This window comes from Armigeres subalbatus, chromosome 3, assembly GCF_024139115.2.
Source record: "Armigeres subalbatus isolate Guangzhou_Male chromosome 3, GZ_Asu_2, whole genome shotgun sequence".
In the NCBI taxonomy this organism is placed as follows: domain Eukaryota; kingdom Metazoa; phylum Arthropoda; class Insecta; order Diptera; family Culicidae; genus Armigeres; species Armigeres subalbatus.
In genome coordinates, this window is record NC_085141.1 from 335,619,917 (window position 1) to 335,637,940 (window position 18,024).

At 36.3% G+C, this 18,024-nt stretch overlaps 2 protein-coding genes across 2 annotated transcripts in view; one reads left to right on the forward strand and one right to left on the reverse strand.

The window, feature by feature from the left end:
• The window catches only part of LOC134221316 (potassium voltage-gated channel subfamily KQT member 1-like), an 802,936-nt gene that overhangs the window by 687,448 nt on the left and 97,464 nt on the right, over positions 1-18,024 (reverse strand). The window lies entirely within an intron of this gene.
• LOC134225741 (uncharacterized) lies at positions 1,691-17,813 on the forward strand. Its single transcript, XM_062706070.1, has 4 exons — positions 1,691-1,900; positions 1,966-2,333; positions 2,396-2,585; positions 16,498-17,813. The coding sequence occupies exons 2-4, from the start codon at positions 1,975-1,977 to the stop codon at positions 17,701-17,703; spliced, it is 1,755 nt and encodes a 584-aa protein (XP_062562054.1). The 5' UTR covers positions 1,691-1,900; positions 1,966-1,974; the 3' UTR covers positions 17,704-17,813.

The following is an 18,024-nucleotide window of genomic DNA, read 5'->3' on the forward strand; positions in this document are numbered from 1 at the left end:
ATGATGAGTGATTTTTGTCGAAAACTCTCTTGTCACATTCCATTGCAGAAAGATTTCTGAATGTGAATAAATTGCGTTCCCTTTGAAAACTGCAGAGACAAGTACCTAGAAGCAAGGACGAAAATAAATTGTAAATCATTCTCCCAAAAATGGTATGACGATAAAAGTCATATCACGTGATTTCCCATATATGGTTCATAAATAAATTTTGATATATATTTCTAATATGTAAAGTATATACAAATACATATTTGATCAAACAATTGATAAAAAAAAGTTTTAATCTGTACATAATTGAGTTTAACAATAATAATCATTAATTTTTTAATGCATCACCCTCACATCATTTCAAAATTTGATGCCACTACAATGGATTGTGTATACGACAATAGACAACCATATCTAAAATAATAAATGTTCCATCCAGGAAGAGTCTCCATGATTCATAAAACAGATAAGCTCCCATAATGGTCACTCTGGCTGGGGAATAATCGCCACTTCACCCACTAAATCAATAGTAGGGCAGACGCTTCCCGGATGCCACGTCCCAAGCAGGACATTGATTGTGTTGAAAGTCAGTCAACCCTGCAGTCATCGGGGACATCACATCGCAAACAACTAAGCAGTTGGACCCCATATGTCACCCCCCTCCGAACAAGTCCAGAATATATTTGGAGCACTCTGGTCTCTGAAAAGTGATGGGCCAGCTTTCGCACTACATTATTAATAACCCTCCTTCACAGTCCGAAGCGGTACATCAACGCGCTGGGTATCATTGTTGTATTTATAGAGCTCAGCCAACTGAAAATACAACACGTAATATGTGTTCAACCGACCCAATAGAGCAAGCAAACACAGCCTGTCAAACAGAATGTTGCAAATATCATGAAGAATTATTTTCCCCTCTTGTCTGGAGTTTTATTCAAACATGTACTTGCACATACTTGTCGATGGTATCGGTCGAGAGTAATCCTATAGCTTTTTTTTAATTTTCGAGTATGGGAATGGGTGCTCTTTCTCGTGAAAAATATTAACATATCTTCTTAATTGCTTTCCTTTTATTAACGGCAGACGTTTTAAACTATTTTTCAATGCCATGAAAATAATTCGATAAATGTTCTTCAGGTGTTGTTTTCGAAATCGAAATTTTCCCATTCGTATTTTTTATTAGCTTGGCTCAGCTTAGTTTGATTGACTTTTGTATTTAGACAGTTCTTAGAAATTGGAGAACATTCAAATGCAAACCGCGAGTATAGAACAACTACCCTAGCATAACTTGAGATCAAATCGAAAACATTATTTGATGTTGTGAAATCGCAGATTTCGATAATTGGTCGTTTTAACTAACTGTGACCTCAAATCGGAAGCAATTTCTGCTGCGGGATAGCAAATCGAAAACTAATTTACATATTGGTATTCGATGGTCTATTTGATAAGACATCGCACAATTTAGAAATCTATTTGCTCTCGTAATACATCAGATTTTTTCAGTATCTACTCGTATCCCTTACCAATTGATTCACTTTCGAGTTTCAGCCCGAGAGCAGATTAATGTGAAATTCTTTTTAGAAACCTATGTGGCAAATTTGTAAATCCGTTTTCTTTCCCTTTTTGTGGCACAGATCTATTGGTCCATGTGACTGTTTTCAGTTTTTATGACTTGTAATGCGTGTCGAGCATACCTATTGGTTCGCTGACATATTGACCAACAGCTGTCATTGGAATTTGCGCTTTATAATATCCCGCGTTCCCTTGCTTACCGTCCGAATTCTATTGAGAGTCATATCGCCATTGTAATTGTGTAGTATTGTTTGTTTCTAGTTCATCAAATCAATTTTAAGCGAAATACCTAGAGAAAATTTTAATTCTCCTGTTTTTGTAGACGTGTTATTTTATAAAGGTGAGTTTTCTACTGATCGATTCGTATAAATATTCCATCGTATTACTCACCTTAATCGACTACAGATAACCATAATGGATAACCTTCCCAAAGAGTCGGACGCCTTAAAAATCAAAAAAACGGACGCCCTCTTGACCATCCTCCAGATGCCCATGATCAAGTACATGATGCGGCACTTCTACCGGTCGCCGCAACTGGCGGACGCCGATGTGGGCACGTTCCGGAAGTACGTGCACAAAAACGATCCGTTCGAAATGGAACCGGTTACGTTTGACTCGCCCAAAAGCAATGTAAGGTCCATAGCGGCAAGTAAGCAGGCCAAAGTGTTCTACGCGCAAAGGAACTACCCCCACGCGCTGGAGAAATTCAACGAGGCCATTTGCTGGGCGGAGGGGACGGATTCGGAACATCTGGCGCTCTGTTACGCAAATCGGTAAGATTCGGTGAAGATTTGTTTTCGGTACGACGAGATCATTTTTTCCTTTTTTATTTCAGATCGGTAATTTACTACGACGTCAAAGAGTACGAATTCTGTTTGGCCAATATTGCCCTCGCTAAGAAGCACAACTATCCACGGAAAAGTTTGCAGAAGTTGCTCAACAGGGAAGCGTCATGCAAGCAAAAAATTGCGAAAGGACTTTCCCAGTTGGCATTGGTGTGCCCTTCGCTAGCCATGGATGATAAGGTAACTGTCGAGATTTAATTAAAAAGCGTTTTCTCAGCAAAACTTACATGACGAAATCGCACTTATTTAACTTTCACCCTAGTTGTAATATTAGTGCTTATTATTTGTGAATTGCAAATATTTTACTCTATGAATATGCGGCAAATCTACGCATAAATATTTGGAGCTCACCCTGTGATATATTGGATTTTGAGCTCCTTGAACCGAATTCCTGGGACTTTTTTAAGCGTATAAGTTTAGCTAAAAGCTCTCATATTTTCATGAAACTTTTTTTTTATCCAGAAGGATTTATGGATTTTTTAAAATTGTTAATGCCTGAGCAAAAATGAAAATGTACACTATAATTTTCAAAAAAAATAGGCAACTTGAAGTTTTTTTGTTCATATAAACAAAAAAAAGCTTTAAGTCGCCTATTTTTATTTGGAAAATACTAGTGAATTTTTAATTTTTTTTTTCTAAGGCACCAACAATTTTCAAAATTCAGTGCAGTAAAATTATTTGTTTTGGTATAAGGGCAAGCAAATATTTTCAGCAATTTAAAAAATGTGAATTGGAAAAACGTACATAACATTTTCTATAGTAATACGAATTTATAAAAAAATACTAGAAAAATCAAATCCGGAATCGTTGAGAAAATTCACAAAAATATTCCTGAAAAGAGATTATAAATCCGAACCGAATTAAGCTTTTCGATTTATAATTTTAGATCGTGAATTATGGCTGAATTGAGAAAAAAATTATTCAGATGTGCCGTTTTGTATATGACGTCACAAAATTAGCCATCACTCAATCACTAAATCACTAAAAGTAAAAACAGTCAAAAATTTTAAAGATCAAAGCTTGTGGAATTTTTTTTCAAAAATAATTCATTTAAAAAAATCGTGAAATACGACATAGTTTATAAATTTTCATCACGAAAGGAAATTATGGTCGAATTTTCCCTATTTGTATACAAAATCATTCGATATTGAAATGACCAGCGACCGTTCACATAATTTGTATCAAACAATAATCACATTGAATATTTGAGAGTTAACTGTGTTTACCTTAATTTGTCTTATTTTCGAGATCTATTAAATTTGTCTATTTTGTTTAATTTATTCAATTTGTAGATAAAATCTGTCAAATTGAATTTATTTGATTGTACGACAATTCCCCGAAAACCATTTCCCCGAATGCAATTTCGCCAGATTTAACAAATCTCCGAAAGCAATTTCCCCGAATGTAACAAATCCCCGAAAATTAAGATTTTTTCCAAACAAATAACTGTCATCGACTATGAGCGCCCGAACAGAGCAGCGTTCAAAGATTTGTTCCAGAGTCTCTTTGGAGATGTCGAACATGATCAAATCTTTCGATAGTATTCTATGCTCTTGATCTTTCTTATTGTTAAATTATATATCTTATCTTTAAATTATAAAAATATTTGAATAAAGTGTTTTCCTATTTTTTTTTCTAAAATAGTCGATCAAAGGCTGAATTTCCTTGGTGGAGAAGAATCGCGAACAGAAATTTCGATTGAAAGCATCATGGTAAAACTTTGTGAAATCAAACTCCTGTCCTACACAGAAAAAAATAATGAAAACTAATCAGCGTGTAAAAAAATACAGACGCGGAAAATTACACTATTCTGAGCATTAATGATTCTTTTCCATCAATTCTACCCTAAATGTATGCAATTTGAATAGCCTTATACCACTTAATCGAATAAATAGTGGCATAATACAATACAAATTGCATACATCCATGCGAAAATATCGTTGAAAATTACGCTCTTTTTGGCATTCCCTTTATGTGCATTACTTTCGTGTAAATTTCAACAACTTTTTCTATCTGTGTATGTAAGGTCTATCCCATCTTAAGAAGTTATTGTAATCGTGGATATGAATCCTTAATAAATAATGCGTATGCACGGAATAGGGCAATGGTAAATGTTAACCCTTCTTTAAAAATAATGCAGCTACTCGGAATAACGCGATGGATGAATTTTATCTCTACTTTGGAATTAAGTGTTTCTCCAGAATAATGAAGAAGTGAATGTTATTCCTTCTTTAAAAATTTGTATCTACCTAGTTGAAGGAAACGGTAGATGTGATCTATTCATTAGAGTTAGGCGTTAGCTCGAAATAAGCCAAAGTAAAATGAAATTACCTTTTCAGAAAAAGGAGTTTGTCTTCAATAAGGTAATGATGTAGTCTACATGAGTTTGGCCGGAATAGATATCAAGACAAAATTTTCAAAACGACTTATCTGCTTTTGTAAACAAAGATTCAAACGACGATTTGACGAATCTGATTTGGTTTGCGTGGGAGAGCTATTGGATTCGTCAAATCGTCGTTTGAATCTTTGTTTACAAAAGCAGATAAATCGTTTTGAAAATTTTGTCTTGATATAATATATGAGATCGCATCACGCTTCTTACTTCTCAGATCTCGCTTCTTACTTCTCGCTTCTTACTTCTCGCTTCTCACATCTCACTTTTCACTTCTCATTTCTCATTACTCACTCACTTTTTTACGAATTTTCCCGCGACCCTCACTTTTGTTGCAGCTCAAAATTTTATCAAAAGTCAATTATGCGACTTTATGTTAAACGACGCAGATTTCTTTTTCAGTTTTAGTTTTATCTGCACTGTGGAAACAAAATGTTGTTGGGAAATGTTGCATTCGGGGATTTGTTATATTCGGGAAAATGTTACCTTCGGTGATTTGTTATTCGAGGAAATTTCATTCGGGGAAATTGCTTTCGGGGAATTGGGTTTCGGGGAATTGTTGTACAATCATTCGTTGTACTTCATTTGCCAAATGTATCAGATTCGATCAATTTGTTCCTGAAGGCTATTATATTTGTGTTGTCCAACTTGACAATAAAGTCTATTTTATTAAATTGTGAAGTTTGTGAAATTGATTTTATTTGTCCAAAGCTTGCAAAATCAATAGAAAGACGCCTTCAGAGCGTAATTTTAGCAAAACTAGGCATAAGAAGTGTTAGTATAAAGTTTTCAACTCTTCAAACAATGTCAATGGTGTCAATTTTGTTTACCGTTTTTTTTTTGGTAATCAGTATTTTTTCATAATTTCAATTTTGTATTTTTTGATTCTCCTGAAAGTTTGCATATACATTCTTTATGATGAAAAAAAGATACTTTGCATCATTAGTTTGCCGATTTGACTCTAGCCTAACTTTTGACAAGGGCCTAAGCAAAAACACCATGAACATATTAAAAAAACTCAAGAAGCAGCCCAATCGGGTTGTACGCAAAGGTGACGTAGGACTACTTAGCTATACAAAATGGATGGTATTTGACATCATAATTTGTGTCAAATTTAATATTTTTAATATTGAGCAAACTGCTCGAAAGTCAACTGAATCAAGAAGCCAAATAGTAGCTCCCAGACTTTGAGTCTCCAAGCGTGGAAAAGGGATTAATACGACTCATCGGCCGCATCGCCGCTGAAGCCACTCGACTGGCTTTCAGTGGAGAACATCAGAATCCCAGAAGACGCCATACTAAAAAATGTCCGAAAAGAAAGGTGACATAAACAGAATCGGTAGTGGTGCGAAACCAAACGCAAATATATTTATTTACAACGTTCGGTATCTGCCCGTAATGGAACCGTACGTGTATCGTATCCTATGGCGCCGGTGGCAAAGTGAGAGAAACCAATTTTTAACAATAAATAGTTGGAAATCTTTATTTTACAACAATACAATGAAGCGTTGACTCATCCTTGATCAAATGATAAAAATATTGGAAATCCATCGAAAAATGGATGAGATATTAGATTTCGAAGTCTATCATATTTTCGTGACGGTCTCCGATTTTCTCAATCCCAAAGTGTACCCCAATATAGAAAAGACAGACGTAGTCCCACGTCAAAATGTAACCTTAAAACGGCTTGTCCGATCGTTTTGGTGCCTTCAATAAAATTTTAGTAATGTGTAAAAATATACCCTGTGAAAAAAAATTGTTGAGTTATTAAAAAAAATATTTTCTCAAAAAGCTTGTTTTCATATTTTTAATTTTTTAACACGTTGTAGCAGATAATTATTTTTGCACTATCAGTCATAATGGAGAAATGATGGACAAAAACGTTATATTTTTTTAGGATAAGTTGGTTTAAAAAAAAGTTGAAATATATTTTTTACGTTTTAATCAACTTGATTTTATAAAAGTACGTAAAATTTTCGATGGAAAATGAGGACAGTATTTTTTGTAGGTACTGCCGTTTCTGAAATATAGCAGTTATAAGAGAGTCGAATGTCGATTACGAATGTTTTTCAAATCTATTTAACCTAGGATCAAATTTTACTGAAAGCGTCGATATTCATTTACATTTCATGGTACATGTGCGGAAAAAAAATAATGTGAAAAAATCTAATATACATACCTGTCATAAGATAAGTCATAGGAGTTTGTATAATCCCATATAAATTCCACCACTTGATTGTACCTTTGACAGATACGTATTTCGACCTCAACAGTAAAGCCGTCTTCGTACTTGACTCGACTTTCGACAGGTAGTGCAAGTCGTGCAATAGCAGTGTTTTTCAAAGTCCCCACGTTCAAACCAAATGTTCAAATAGATCGCAAGAAGCCCTCCTTATATGTAAAACGGCAAATAAAGTAACGGAAAACGATAGACAGTTTCACCCTTGAAAAAGGCCTAATATGTAGGCCAAAACGTCGGATAAAACAAAACTAATCAGTTTGACTCAATCAGACTGAGAAAGCCATACAATATAGCAATAAATCTTCCAGTCGTAACTCTTTTGTATAACTAAAAACAAAAAAATTGGAAAAACTTTTTTTTGAGAAAATCGATTTCAAGTTTTATTTTCCAAGACTGAACATTTTGTCCCTATGTATATCCATATGTATATTTTTTCACATAGCCCCATTCATTATCTAAAACTTAGTTGAGGACACCAATACGATCAGACAAGCCGTTTTTAAGTTTATTTTTTTTAATATTTTCAGTGTTTTTGCTTAGGCCCTTTACAGAAGTTACGCTACAGTCGAAATGGCAAACCAATAATGCAAATTGTATTTTTTTTATCATAAAAAATGTACATGAGTAATTCTCGCCACTACAGTCAAACCTCCATGAGTCGATGTTCTATGACTCGATATCGACTCATGGAAGCAAATCATTCCATATCAAAAAATATTTTCTGGGTTACTGTGATGGTCCCTCCAAAGAGCTTTCCAAAGATTTCCTATTCCACATCTCGATATTTTTTCATGAGTCGATGGTCCCTTCAATATCGACTCATGGAGGTTTGACTGTATTTGCACGAGGTTCTTAAAAATGCTTTCGGCAAGTATATTAAGGATCCGAGTTAAATTCTTCAGGAAGATGGACCTCTCGTTAGTTATACACGGAATCACTTTTATGGACCCCTCGATTTTTGTCAATTCTTGACTCTCCAAAACTGTCATAGCTCCAACATTCCTCAACCGATCTCAATGATCAGCATATCGTTGGAAAGAAGAAAAGTATGTCCTCAATCCTCCTCAATCTACAATATTAAAATGGAGGCAGCCGTGTCGAATTTGGCCGCCATCTTGGATTTATTTACTTTTTCTGCTAGGGTCGCAACCACCGATTTTGAATATTAATACACATATGAAAAGCTTAGCTTATATTGTGCTTTGTGTTCAAAAATCTCAGGTGTATGTTTTTCTATCAAAACTTACGTACGATTTACCAAATTATGGCCCATTTGACGAACGAATATTATTTTTATGGTTAATATTAAACTACGGCGTCAGTGGCTTGATTTAATACACTATTCTACGCCAAATATGTTTTGAAAATGAAGAGCATATCTACTCGAATATTTTATTTATAGGGCTTAAGAGTTTTGAGCATAACGGAGCCGTATTCAAGTTATTGTATAAAATAATTCTAGATTTTGGTATTGATAATTATAAAAATAAGATAATTCCGATTATTCTGAACTTATTTTTCCAAACATGTCATCAATGAAAAAGGCGAGAATAGTGAAAATAAGTCTTGGTTATTTGTATTGGTATAATTGCTTCAATGAATTTGTATAAAATCTAATTCCCCAACGCGCTGGAAAAAAATTTCTCCTACGTACATACTTCAAATTAAACTTTAGAATTCTTGAGTTTTTACCTTAAATAAGACTTTTGGATACATTTGTCATAAGATTACAGCTCTTAATCAACCTCGAACAATGCCGACAAGAAAGTTTTTTATTATTTAGATTGAAATATCGGCTATAATAAATTTAAAAAATTTTATTCGTGAATTTGAATAATTGAGTTGAACAAAAAAAGGTAAGGTACACAGTTAAAAATTCTGAAAATTACACGCTATGGAAATATTTGAACCCATATTTTTGTGTTCAATAGCCTTTAATTTTACATCCAACTTTTTCTTGTACGCAATATTGAATACAAGCTCCATAGTAATGACAACCTGTAATTTTAAAAAGTGATGGAAAAATGAGTTGAATTGAACGGAGCCTTTTTGTTACATCATATATGCTGTAACATTTTAATACTGTGTACACTGGGGGAAGTGGAAAAAGGGGGTAAGTGTAAAAATCGACTCGAAAAATTATATTTGTACATACTTTACAGTTTTTACCACATCATAACATTATGCAAGAATATACTTTAATGCTCACACTAATACTATGTTGAAATTTGTATAATACATACACTAACACGGTTAACGCTTGAACTGTAATTTTAGGTTTCGCGAAAAGTTGATTTTTGCATTCATAAAATCAATTCTTATTTGCACCAAGTGAATTTATATCACAGGTGACCATTATAATACATTTAAACTAATCCCATTCAATCTACGATCTCCTACGTCAGTAAATGCATTGCTTGAACGAGATGAAACAACATTTAAAGTAAAATGAATTTCCTTGCCAGAACGCAACTGACGATCTCCGGTTGCATTCTAGCAAAAGTTCCGCTTGAGGCCCTTTCAAAACATTTTAACAACAGCCACTACACCTGATGGTATAATAGCAATATTTCCATTATTAGGCGACAGGTGGTCTATGTTTGTATCAATGTAATATTGCATATACACTAGTGACATCTGCTGTTCGATATCGTAAGCTTTCAATGTTTCTTCCACACACACGAGGGGGAGAACAGTCTTGAAAAAATTGAAAGTATACAACTAGAATTTAGTATGGAGATACAATGAAATCTCTTTATTGTTTAGAACTGTAAATAAGCCGTGGGTACAAAAAATCAAAAAATATTTGTTGCTTTTTGACCTAGCTTCATATTGACGCGATTCGTAGTTGATGAGAACGGATGATTTCTCCATACAAGGAAATTAATTTTACTTCAAATGTTGTGGCGCCATCTCGTTCAAACAGCACCTTTGTCTTTGCCTTATTGGTAGTGGTTTGTACCAAGAAAGCAAAAAAATCAAAGATTTTACACTTACCCCAGGTATTAAACACTGCGGGGGAAGTGGATAATGTTCTAATAAGGGACCGACTGTTTACTTCGATGACATTTACTTCCAGGGTGCAGCAGCCGTAAAAAGTGTAGACAACAACCTTCCGTGCACCATGTTTACGGTACTCGTCACTGAGTGGCGATACCGGCGTTTCTATCTGTGTTGTTAAGCCTGCTACTCTATGTTCTGAGATTTTCACATTTTCCACCATGAGCTCATGGAAGAATGGTAGTTGGAAATCGATAAAATGTATGGGAAAATCAAGTATTTTGCAAATTTATGGAAAATGGAAGTGTTTTAGAAGAAAGTAGTGATAAGGAATGAAGTATGAGGTGAAAAGATTATCTCCTGCACTTAGTTTGCACTGATTAGTAGTTTTATAGTGATGAAATTTCGATTTTACTACCACTAAAAAAACGCCATCTCTTGCATTAATCGTTTTGACTGGTACCTTATTACGCATTTTTTTCCTTCCCTCCAGGGTTTATTTCGATAGCTGTGAATCTTAATATGTTCCTTCTTTGTTATCATTATGATTCCAGTGGTGATTAATCCACCTATCGGTATTCATGCCTTTCAAATGTTTTACAAATAAAAAAATGTATAAGAAAGTTAAAAATATCACTGATAGGTTAATATATTTTATAATTCACATTAATTTTTATTCATAACAAGTTTCGCCATTGAATGCAATTTTTTTGCGAACAAATTGGTAAAGGACAAGTTGTTAAGAATAGCTGATAATTTAGTACGTGCTTTGCACACACACATACATACAAATACGCACGTACAGACAGCATCTCAATTCGTTAAACTAAGTTGATTAGTTTATAACCCTGTAAGTCCCATTTTTCCTTTAAAAAGTTCATCTTTGGGGCGAACCTATAGATTTTACGTACACTAAGCGTTCGAGAAGGCAAAATCAACCCTCCCCTAGCTATTACGAGAATTCCTTGAGGATCTGTTCCGTTAATGTTTTGAAATTATTTCATAAAAGATACTCAGTGCAATTGTCGTATGGATTTCAGATATATGTAACTACTCATAACTATTGAAGGGCAAGGTAAAATGGGTTTTCCACTTACCCCATCCCACTAGGGTAAGTGGAAAACAACTCTAATTTAAAAATCTATTTCCATAAACTTCAAGCGACCAAAATTGTATGAATTACCGCACAGTTGGTGCAAAATTGACTGTTTTTGATAGCCCATTTTGATTGAACGCATTTAGATCATTTAAACTGGTTTTACACTAATTCAAACATGCACTATCAATTTTTCCTTTTCCACTTCCCCCAGTGTACCTTATAACAAGAAAACCTTTTCACCATATTGACGATATACAAAAAAATACAGTCAATGTGCGTTTCATCTCCCAACAAATAAATATTTTAACTATGAAATAGGGTAGAGAACCATTTGGCCAGCACTCCCTATTCCCGTCCGCAACCTTAATAACTCGACCGCGTTCCAATCAAAAGGCTTGATTTTTTGTACATGTTTAGTTTCTGTCGATATCTAGTGATAAGTACAAAAAATCAAGCCATTTGGTTGGAACGCGGTCAACTTATTAAGGTTGTAGATGGGAATAGGGGGTGCTGCCCAAATGGTCTTGCTACCTATGTAAATTTTTTGATTATTTTTTTTTTATATTTATATGTATTTATATGTATTATAACAAGCAAGCGAAACTAAAGGACCCCTTTTCACTATTCTCGTACTTTTCATAGGTAATATGTTGCGAAAAAAAAGTGCAAAATAATCAAAAGTAGCTCTCGTTCACCTTTATTCTTCTTTTTTTACACGATGGATGCGTTCCGTGTAAAAAAAGTTTTCAGCTCAAAATTTGAAAATCCGTGTAAAAAAAGTTTGGGGCTGTTCACAAACCACGTAGACTGAAATTTCACATTTTCAAACCCCTCCTTCCCCCCTAGTAGACTTTCGTAGACTTTTCCGAAACCCCTCCCCCTCCTTCAAGTCTACGTAGACTTTTCAAAATTTTACAAAATATCATATTTGATTGGACAATCAAAATCGAAATCAAATTAAATCCTCTGTCCAGTGTTCCTGAAACCAAACCTCCAAGTCAATTAATTTAATTTCTGTTGTTTATTTTATTTAGTTTATTTTATTTCGTCAACCAACGTAGACTAGTACATATACATATACATGTTTTGTTGAATTCGATTCCTCCTAGAGGTGTGCACTACCGCTGCCGACACTTTTGCATCGGCGCGCCACTACTTAAAATCTGTCACACATCTGACCTACAATTATTCACGCCGGTTCAAATTTATATAAAACCGAAGAATTTTCAGAATTTCCGTGAAAAGTTAGAATTATTTTCCGAGGTAATTTTAAGTTTAAATGGACATTCCGAAATATTTCCCGTGGAATTTTGGAATGGTTTCCTACGTTCTTACTTGCAGATTTGGAGCAATTTTCTGAGGATTTTTTTTTAAATCCTGTAAACCGAATAATTTGCGGTAGAAATTATAGAGAATTTTCAGAAATTTTGGTGAATTTTTAGTAAAAATTTCGAATAATTTTTCAAGAAAATTATAAAGCTTCCTTACAAAAATGGCAAACATTTTTTTACGGAAACTCAAAGAGTTTTGGTGGGATATTCAAATAGTTTCTCGTGGAAATTTTCAATAGTTTCTTTGGAAATTCCTAAGATTTTCCATCGATCATTCCAAAGAATTTGCATTAGTACTCCCGAAGAAATTGCCCTAAAATATACGAAGAATTTCCTATGGAAATTTCGAAGGATTTCACTTATATATCCGAAGAATTCCTCGCGAAAACTCTGAAGAATTTCAGCAATTAAGAAAAAAATCCCGGGGACCTCCCAGAAAATCTCCAGAGAAGGGTTTCTCGCGGAAATTTTGAAAATTATAAAGAATCAAGAAAATTAACAATAAAATCCAAGTGGAAATTTTGAAATTTTCTCGAAAGTTTTTATACAATACTTCGTAGAATTTTCCTGCTCAACACAGAAGAATTTCCTGGGAATATCCATATAGTTTTAAGCCGTAGTTCAGACTATTACTTCAATGAAATTCATTAGATTATTTTAATAAAGTCTTGCAAAAATTTTTGGGAAGATCCTTAAAAAAAATCGAACAAGTGAACTTTGCACATAGCTTCTGTCCCCCTACGTAGACTAACGTAGACTTTATCGAAACCCCTCCCTAAAAGATCTATGTGGTTTATGGACAGCCCCTTTTATGATTTCTCGACGAATCATGGAAAATGGAGCAACTTTGCTTTAAAATCGGTGGTTGCGAACCTAGCGCAAAAATAGTTTTCAAAAATAATTCCAAGAATTCAATATTCAATATGTTTGCCTTCATTTTTATCAATGCAAATTAAGGGCACACTCTTTGTCTTTCCAATTATATGCTGATTTTTAAGATCAGTTAAGAAATGATAGTTATGACAGTTTTGGTGAATCATGAATTGACAAAAATCGAGGGGTCCTGTATGGAAAATATTTTTTTTGTGTTTTGTATTTTCCAATGGAAAACATTGAATAAAAACTTTACATTCCAAATTTTTAATATTTTTCTAGTTTGCAATATTGTTAAAAGTTTATTTCTCAGTTGTCTATGTGAAATGTTTAGCACTTAGTTCTGCTGCCTTAAAGGAAAGTATTGATTGCGAATAATCTGTTTTTATATTATTTATATGGAAATGTGTTATGACCAAATACCAACGGGGCAGAATATTGCGACTTTTTTGTGAAATGAATTTTGAAAGCTGACAAAATGCTGGCATGTCTCATAGCACACCATGTCTGCGAGCAGCCGATCGACCAAAATATCCACACTTCCCGTGCGAGGTACTTCTCGTGCGATATCAATGGAGCAGGCGAAGCTTAGGCACTAACGTAAAAAAATTTAATGTTGATTATTATTAATATTTCTAATACTTTTTTGCCAAAGCAGGCACTCAATGACATGTATAAGAAAACACTTATACATCGCATTAGTCACATACATTTGGAAACTTATACTTTTCATTAACTTATGAATGTTATTAGGTTTTTGATATGGGATCATTCATTAGGTGGCATAATGAAGAGTATAAGTATTTTCGAATGGTTTTTTGCCATAACATATAAGGTTATTTTCTTACGTGTAGTCGATCCGCTAAAGATCACGAGGGACAACTATCGGGTTGCTTGTCAGTCGTTGCTAAAACGCTACAATAATAGCAATAACTTTTGAGGAAGAAGCAAGTGCAGGCTCTGTTCAAACTGCCGTCCCTTACCAAGAAGTCAATCACGGATCGCCATAGGCTGGTCGATGGATTCGATCGTTTGATTCTGACCCTGGATCAGATCATCCAACCAGCCGAGTACAAAGATTAGTTGCTGGTCGAACTTCTAAGCTCTCGTCTCGACCTCAGCACACGACGAGGATGGGAGGAGCAGGACACCGTGAAGGATTTACTTCCTGCAACGGAGAATTCAAATTTTCGAAGCTCTATCAGCAAAGGTGGACTCGAAAGTTGTCGAGCAGTCGCCACAACGCAGAAAGATGCCATTTACACCGAAGGTCAGCAGCAGTGCCTTACAGTGTCCCTCATGTGCGAAGTGTCCCTCATGTGCGAAGATCCATGGACTTCACACGTGTCCATCATTTCTAAGGATGTCGCTGTCTAGTCGGGAGTCTTTCTTGCACGAAACATCCCTCTGTCGCAATTGCCTCAAACGTGGTCATATACCTAGCTCGGAAGTGTACGTCGAAGTTCGTAATTGTAAACAGAGTAGCATAAACGCAAGGTCCACAGCAGCGAATGCTTCAGCGGTCGAGTTTACCTCTTCCAATGTGGCGCAGTGTGTATCATCTCAAGTTCTCTTGGCTACAGCTGTCGCAGTGATCGAAGACGATGTGTGATGTCGCTACCCAGCACGAGCACTTCTGGATTCAGGATCAGAGTGCAACTTGATGTTTGCTTTGCGTTTCCGTATAGAAAGCCAACATCTCGATTCAGGGCATCGGGCAGTCCGGAATAAGGGCATCGTACAAGATAAAAGCTATCGTCAAGTCTCGCGTTTCATCGTATGCTCGATCGATGGACTTCCTCGTTTTACCGAAGGTCACAGCGAACCTGCCAACCTCCACCGTTCTGGCAAATGGATGGGATGTACCGGAGGACATCGAGCTAGCGGATCCGATTTTTTTTTTCCGATCGAGGAAGATTGACATGGTGTTGGGCATCCAAGCGTTCTTTAGCTTCTTTCCGTCTGGGAGGGAAATCCTGTTAGGCAAGAATGTGCTGACGGAGTCCGTTTTTGGGTGGATAGTGACATCAGCGACTCAGGCGATTGGATTCACCTGCAATATTGCGATATCGCACGGTCTGGAGGATCCAGGAATCCAAGGAATCCCTGAGAAAGCTGAAGTGTTGGTGGGCATCGGAGAATCAAAAGACATCACAGTGAGGACGCAACAATACGTAGAGCGAAACTGGAACAGCAAACGTGATCGAAGAAAACGTTATCACCGGAGAGGACAATGATGGTCAACGAAGGATGTGTATTACTTTCAACCATCTGGAAGCACTCGACGGACTTCTGATCGGTGCTTATAGGAATGATACACGCAGAATTTCACGAAGTGACATGCTTCATAACGAAGCGTTTTCTGCTCAGAGGGACGAAGAGGCAACGAAAATGCAACGCAACTAGTGCTTATTAAATTAGGCAACACGAATTGTGGGTAAAGAATGGCGAAAATTCCCCAGCAGATTCCAGCGCTGGAGTTGATCGCTGAATGGTCGCCTAAGGCGTGACAATCTAACATGGGTGCATCTGATGAGCTCAAAATCACGGGAGGCACCGCAGAGGAGATCATATCTGAGGAAATCTGGTAATAGATAATCTGGAAATCTGGTGATAGAAAAATCGTCCTAAAGGATTAGTGGTTTGGATCTTGGAGTTTACTGGTGATTTTGTGGGTGGAAACATAATTCTCGGTCGGGAAGGAACCCGACAAACATTTTTATTGCAAAGCATATTTTATATTCACGGAAAAACCCCTATTTACAGATAGGTTCAAAAATCGATGATGGTAGTAAAACGCTATTTATCACACTTTTTAAAAATGCTTGATGTCTAGCAGTAAAATTGTTGTTTAAAAACAGAGCTGCAAAAAATCGTTTTCTTTCACTTTTGGCATTATATTGCGGGTTGTTGATTTCAATGCTGTACCAATACATGTTAAATTTTAAAGAATAAAGCACAGAACAGACTTAACTTGGTACCATTCGAATGAACTGAATCCTATGGCCATAAGTATATCAATACCTATATGCGGAATCGTTTTTGAACACCAAAAACGTTTGAGGAAATCCAAATGTTTTGTAATCGTGCTCTAACATGTTTGCCCGATGTAACTATAAATCGATATTAAATGTACATTCTCTGTATCACAACAGATTCGTCATCCAACGCGACCTTTCATGGCTGATGAAATTATTCAGAAAGAACTGCCTGGCTATGGTCGAGGTTTGGTAGCCGAGCGTGACTTCAAGGTTGGCGAGGTAATCCTGCAGGAGAAAGCCTGGCTGGCCACGAACAGTGCCGGATCCAAATACACCAACTGTAACCACTGCTCGGTGGACAACTTCCGGAGTTTGATTCCGTGCCCGAAATGTGTATCGGTCATGTACTGCAGCGAGAAGTGCCTGAACGAGGGTTGGAAGTATAGCCATCGGTTCGAGTGCGGAATCAGCGACAAAATACATCACATGTCTCACGACAAATGCCGATATCTGATGGGGGTGAGGACATTCTTCTACGGATTGACTCTGTTCAAGGATGATCTGGATGAAATGATGAAATTCTGCGAAACTAACGGCCGAACGGGAGCCGATCCGCTAAATTTGGACTACACCAACCTTGATCCGCTGGAGGAATTCAAAATTTTCCACAAAACCAAACGTCCGATTGGTTTATCTTCGCACGATGAAATATTGCGCCTCTATGCAGCCGTTTATCACGCGGTCTACTGCAGGAACCCACGAGTTCGGTCAATCATCAAAAACGACAATCACAAAGACTTCATGCTTCGCACCATCTTGGACTATATGCGCATGATCGATTTTTTGGTCATTCACAACCGTCAACGCTTCAGCAACCATCTCTTCACGATCGCATCGGTTTGCAATCACTCGTGCGATCCTAACGTGATTTCCGTCATCTACTACGGTCTACTGAAGTTCATCGTCATTCGTCCAATACCGGCCGGTCAGCAGATTCTGATATCCTACGGACCCTTAGCCATTCGCATAGATTCGCATGAAGTACGAAGTCGCATACTATCGAAATTTCAGTTCAAGTGCATTTGCGACTCGTGTGATGCGGTCAAGCGACGCAACAAGGAGAATGCCATCAGTAGCGCCCGACCCGTTCCCGAAGACTACATTGACAAGGTGAACCTGGTGATGAAGGATAAAAGTGCCTCCGGTGAGGTGAAGATTAACACCGTGAAGGATTGCATCCAACAGCTCGTGGCCAGCTACCCGGGGAAGCAGTACAACAACCTGGTGCACAACTATCAAAACATGCTGGAATTTACGTACTTCAAGGGAGCGCAGGATGCGCTGCGTAGTGCGGCTCACAAAGTTGTTTCGGATAACTAGAGTTTGATTGATTGTCCGTTTAATTTTTTTTCTTTTTATGTAATCCGATGAAACTTCATTATTTAAAGATTTTATGTATGCATGATAATAAACCCAGGTATAAATGATAATTATTTCTCTCTTTGATACTTTTTACGTCGAAACGTCCAGCAGATCAACAATAATCGTTTCGATTTTATAGTTATACTTTTCATTGCTTTGAAATAAAAAGCAAATCGATTACAAAATTCTAAATTTCCTCGATCTGTACGGTTAACCTAATTTCAGAAAGGGGGAACAGTTATGAATTGATGGAATGCTATTACAACACATGACTTCCGG

Coding starts and splice junctions, on each gene's coding strand:
- LOC134225741 (XM_062706070.1), top strand. CDS start 1,975: ATGGATAACCTTCCCAAAGAGTCGGACGCCTTAAAAATCAAAAAAACG. Junction 2,334..2,395: donor GCGCTCTGTTACGCAAATCG/GTAAGATTCGGT, acceptor TTTTTATTTCAG/ATCGGTAATTTACTACGACG. Junction 2,586..16,497: donor CGCTAGCCATGGATGATAAG/GTAACTGTCGAG, acceptor GTATCACAACAG/ATTCGTCATCCAACGCGACC.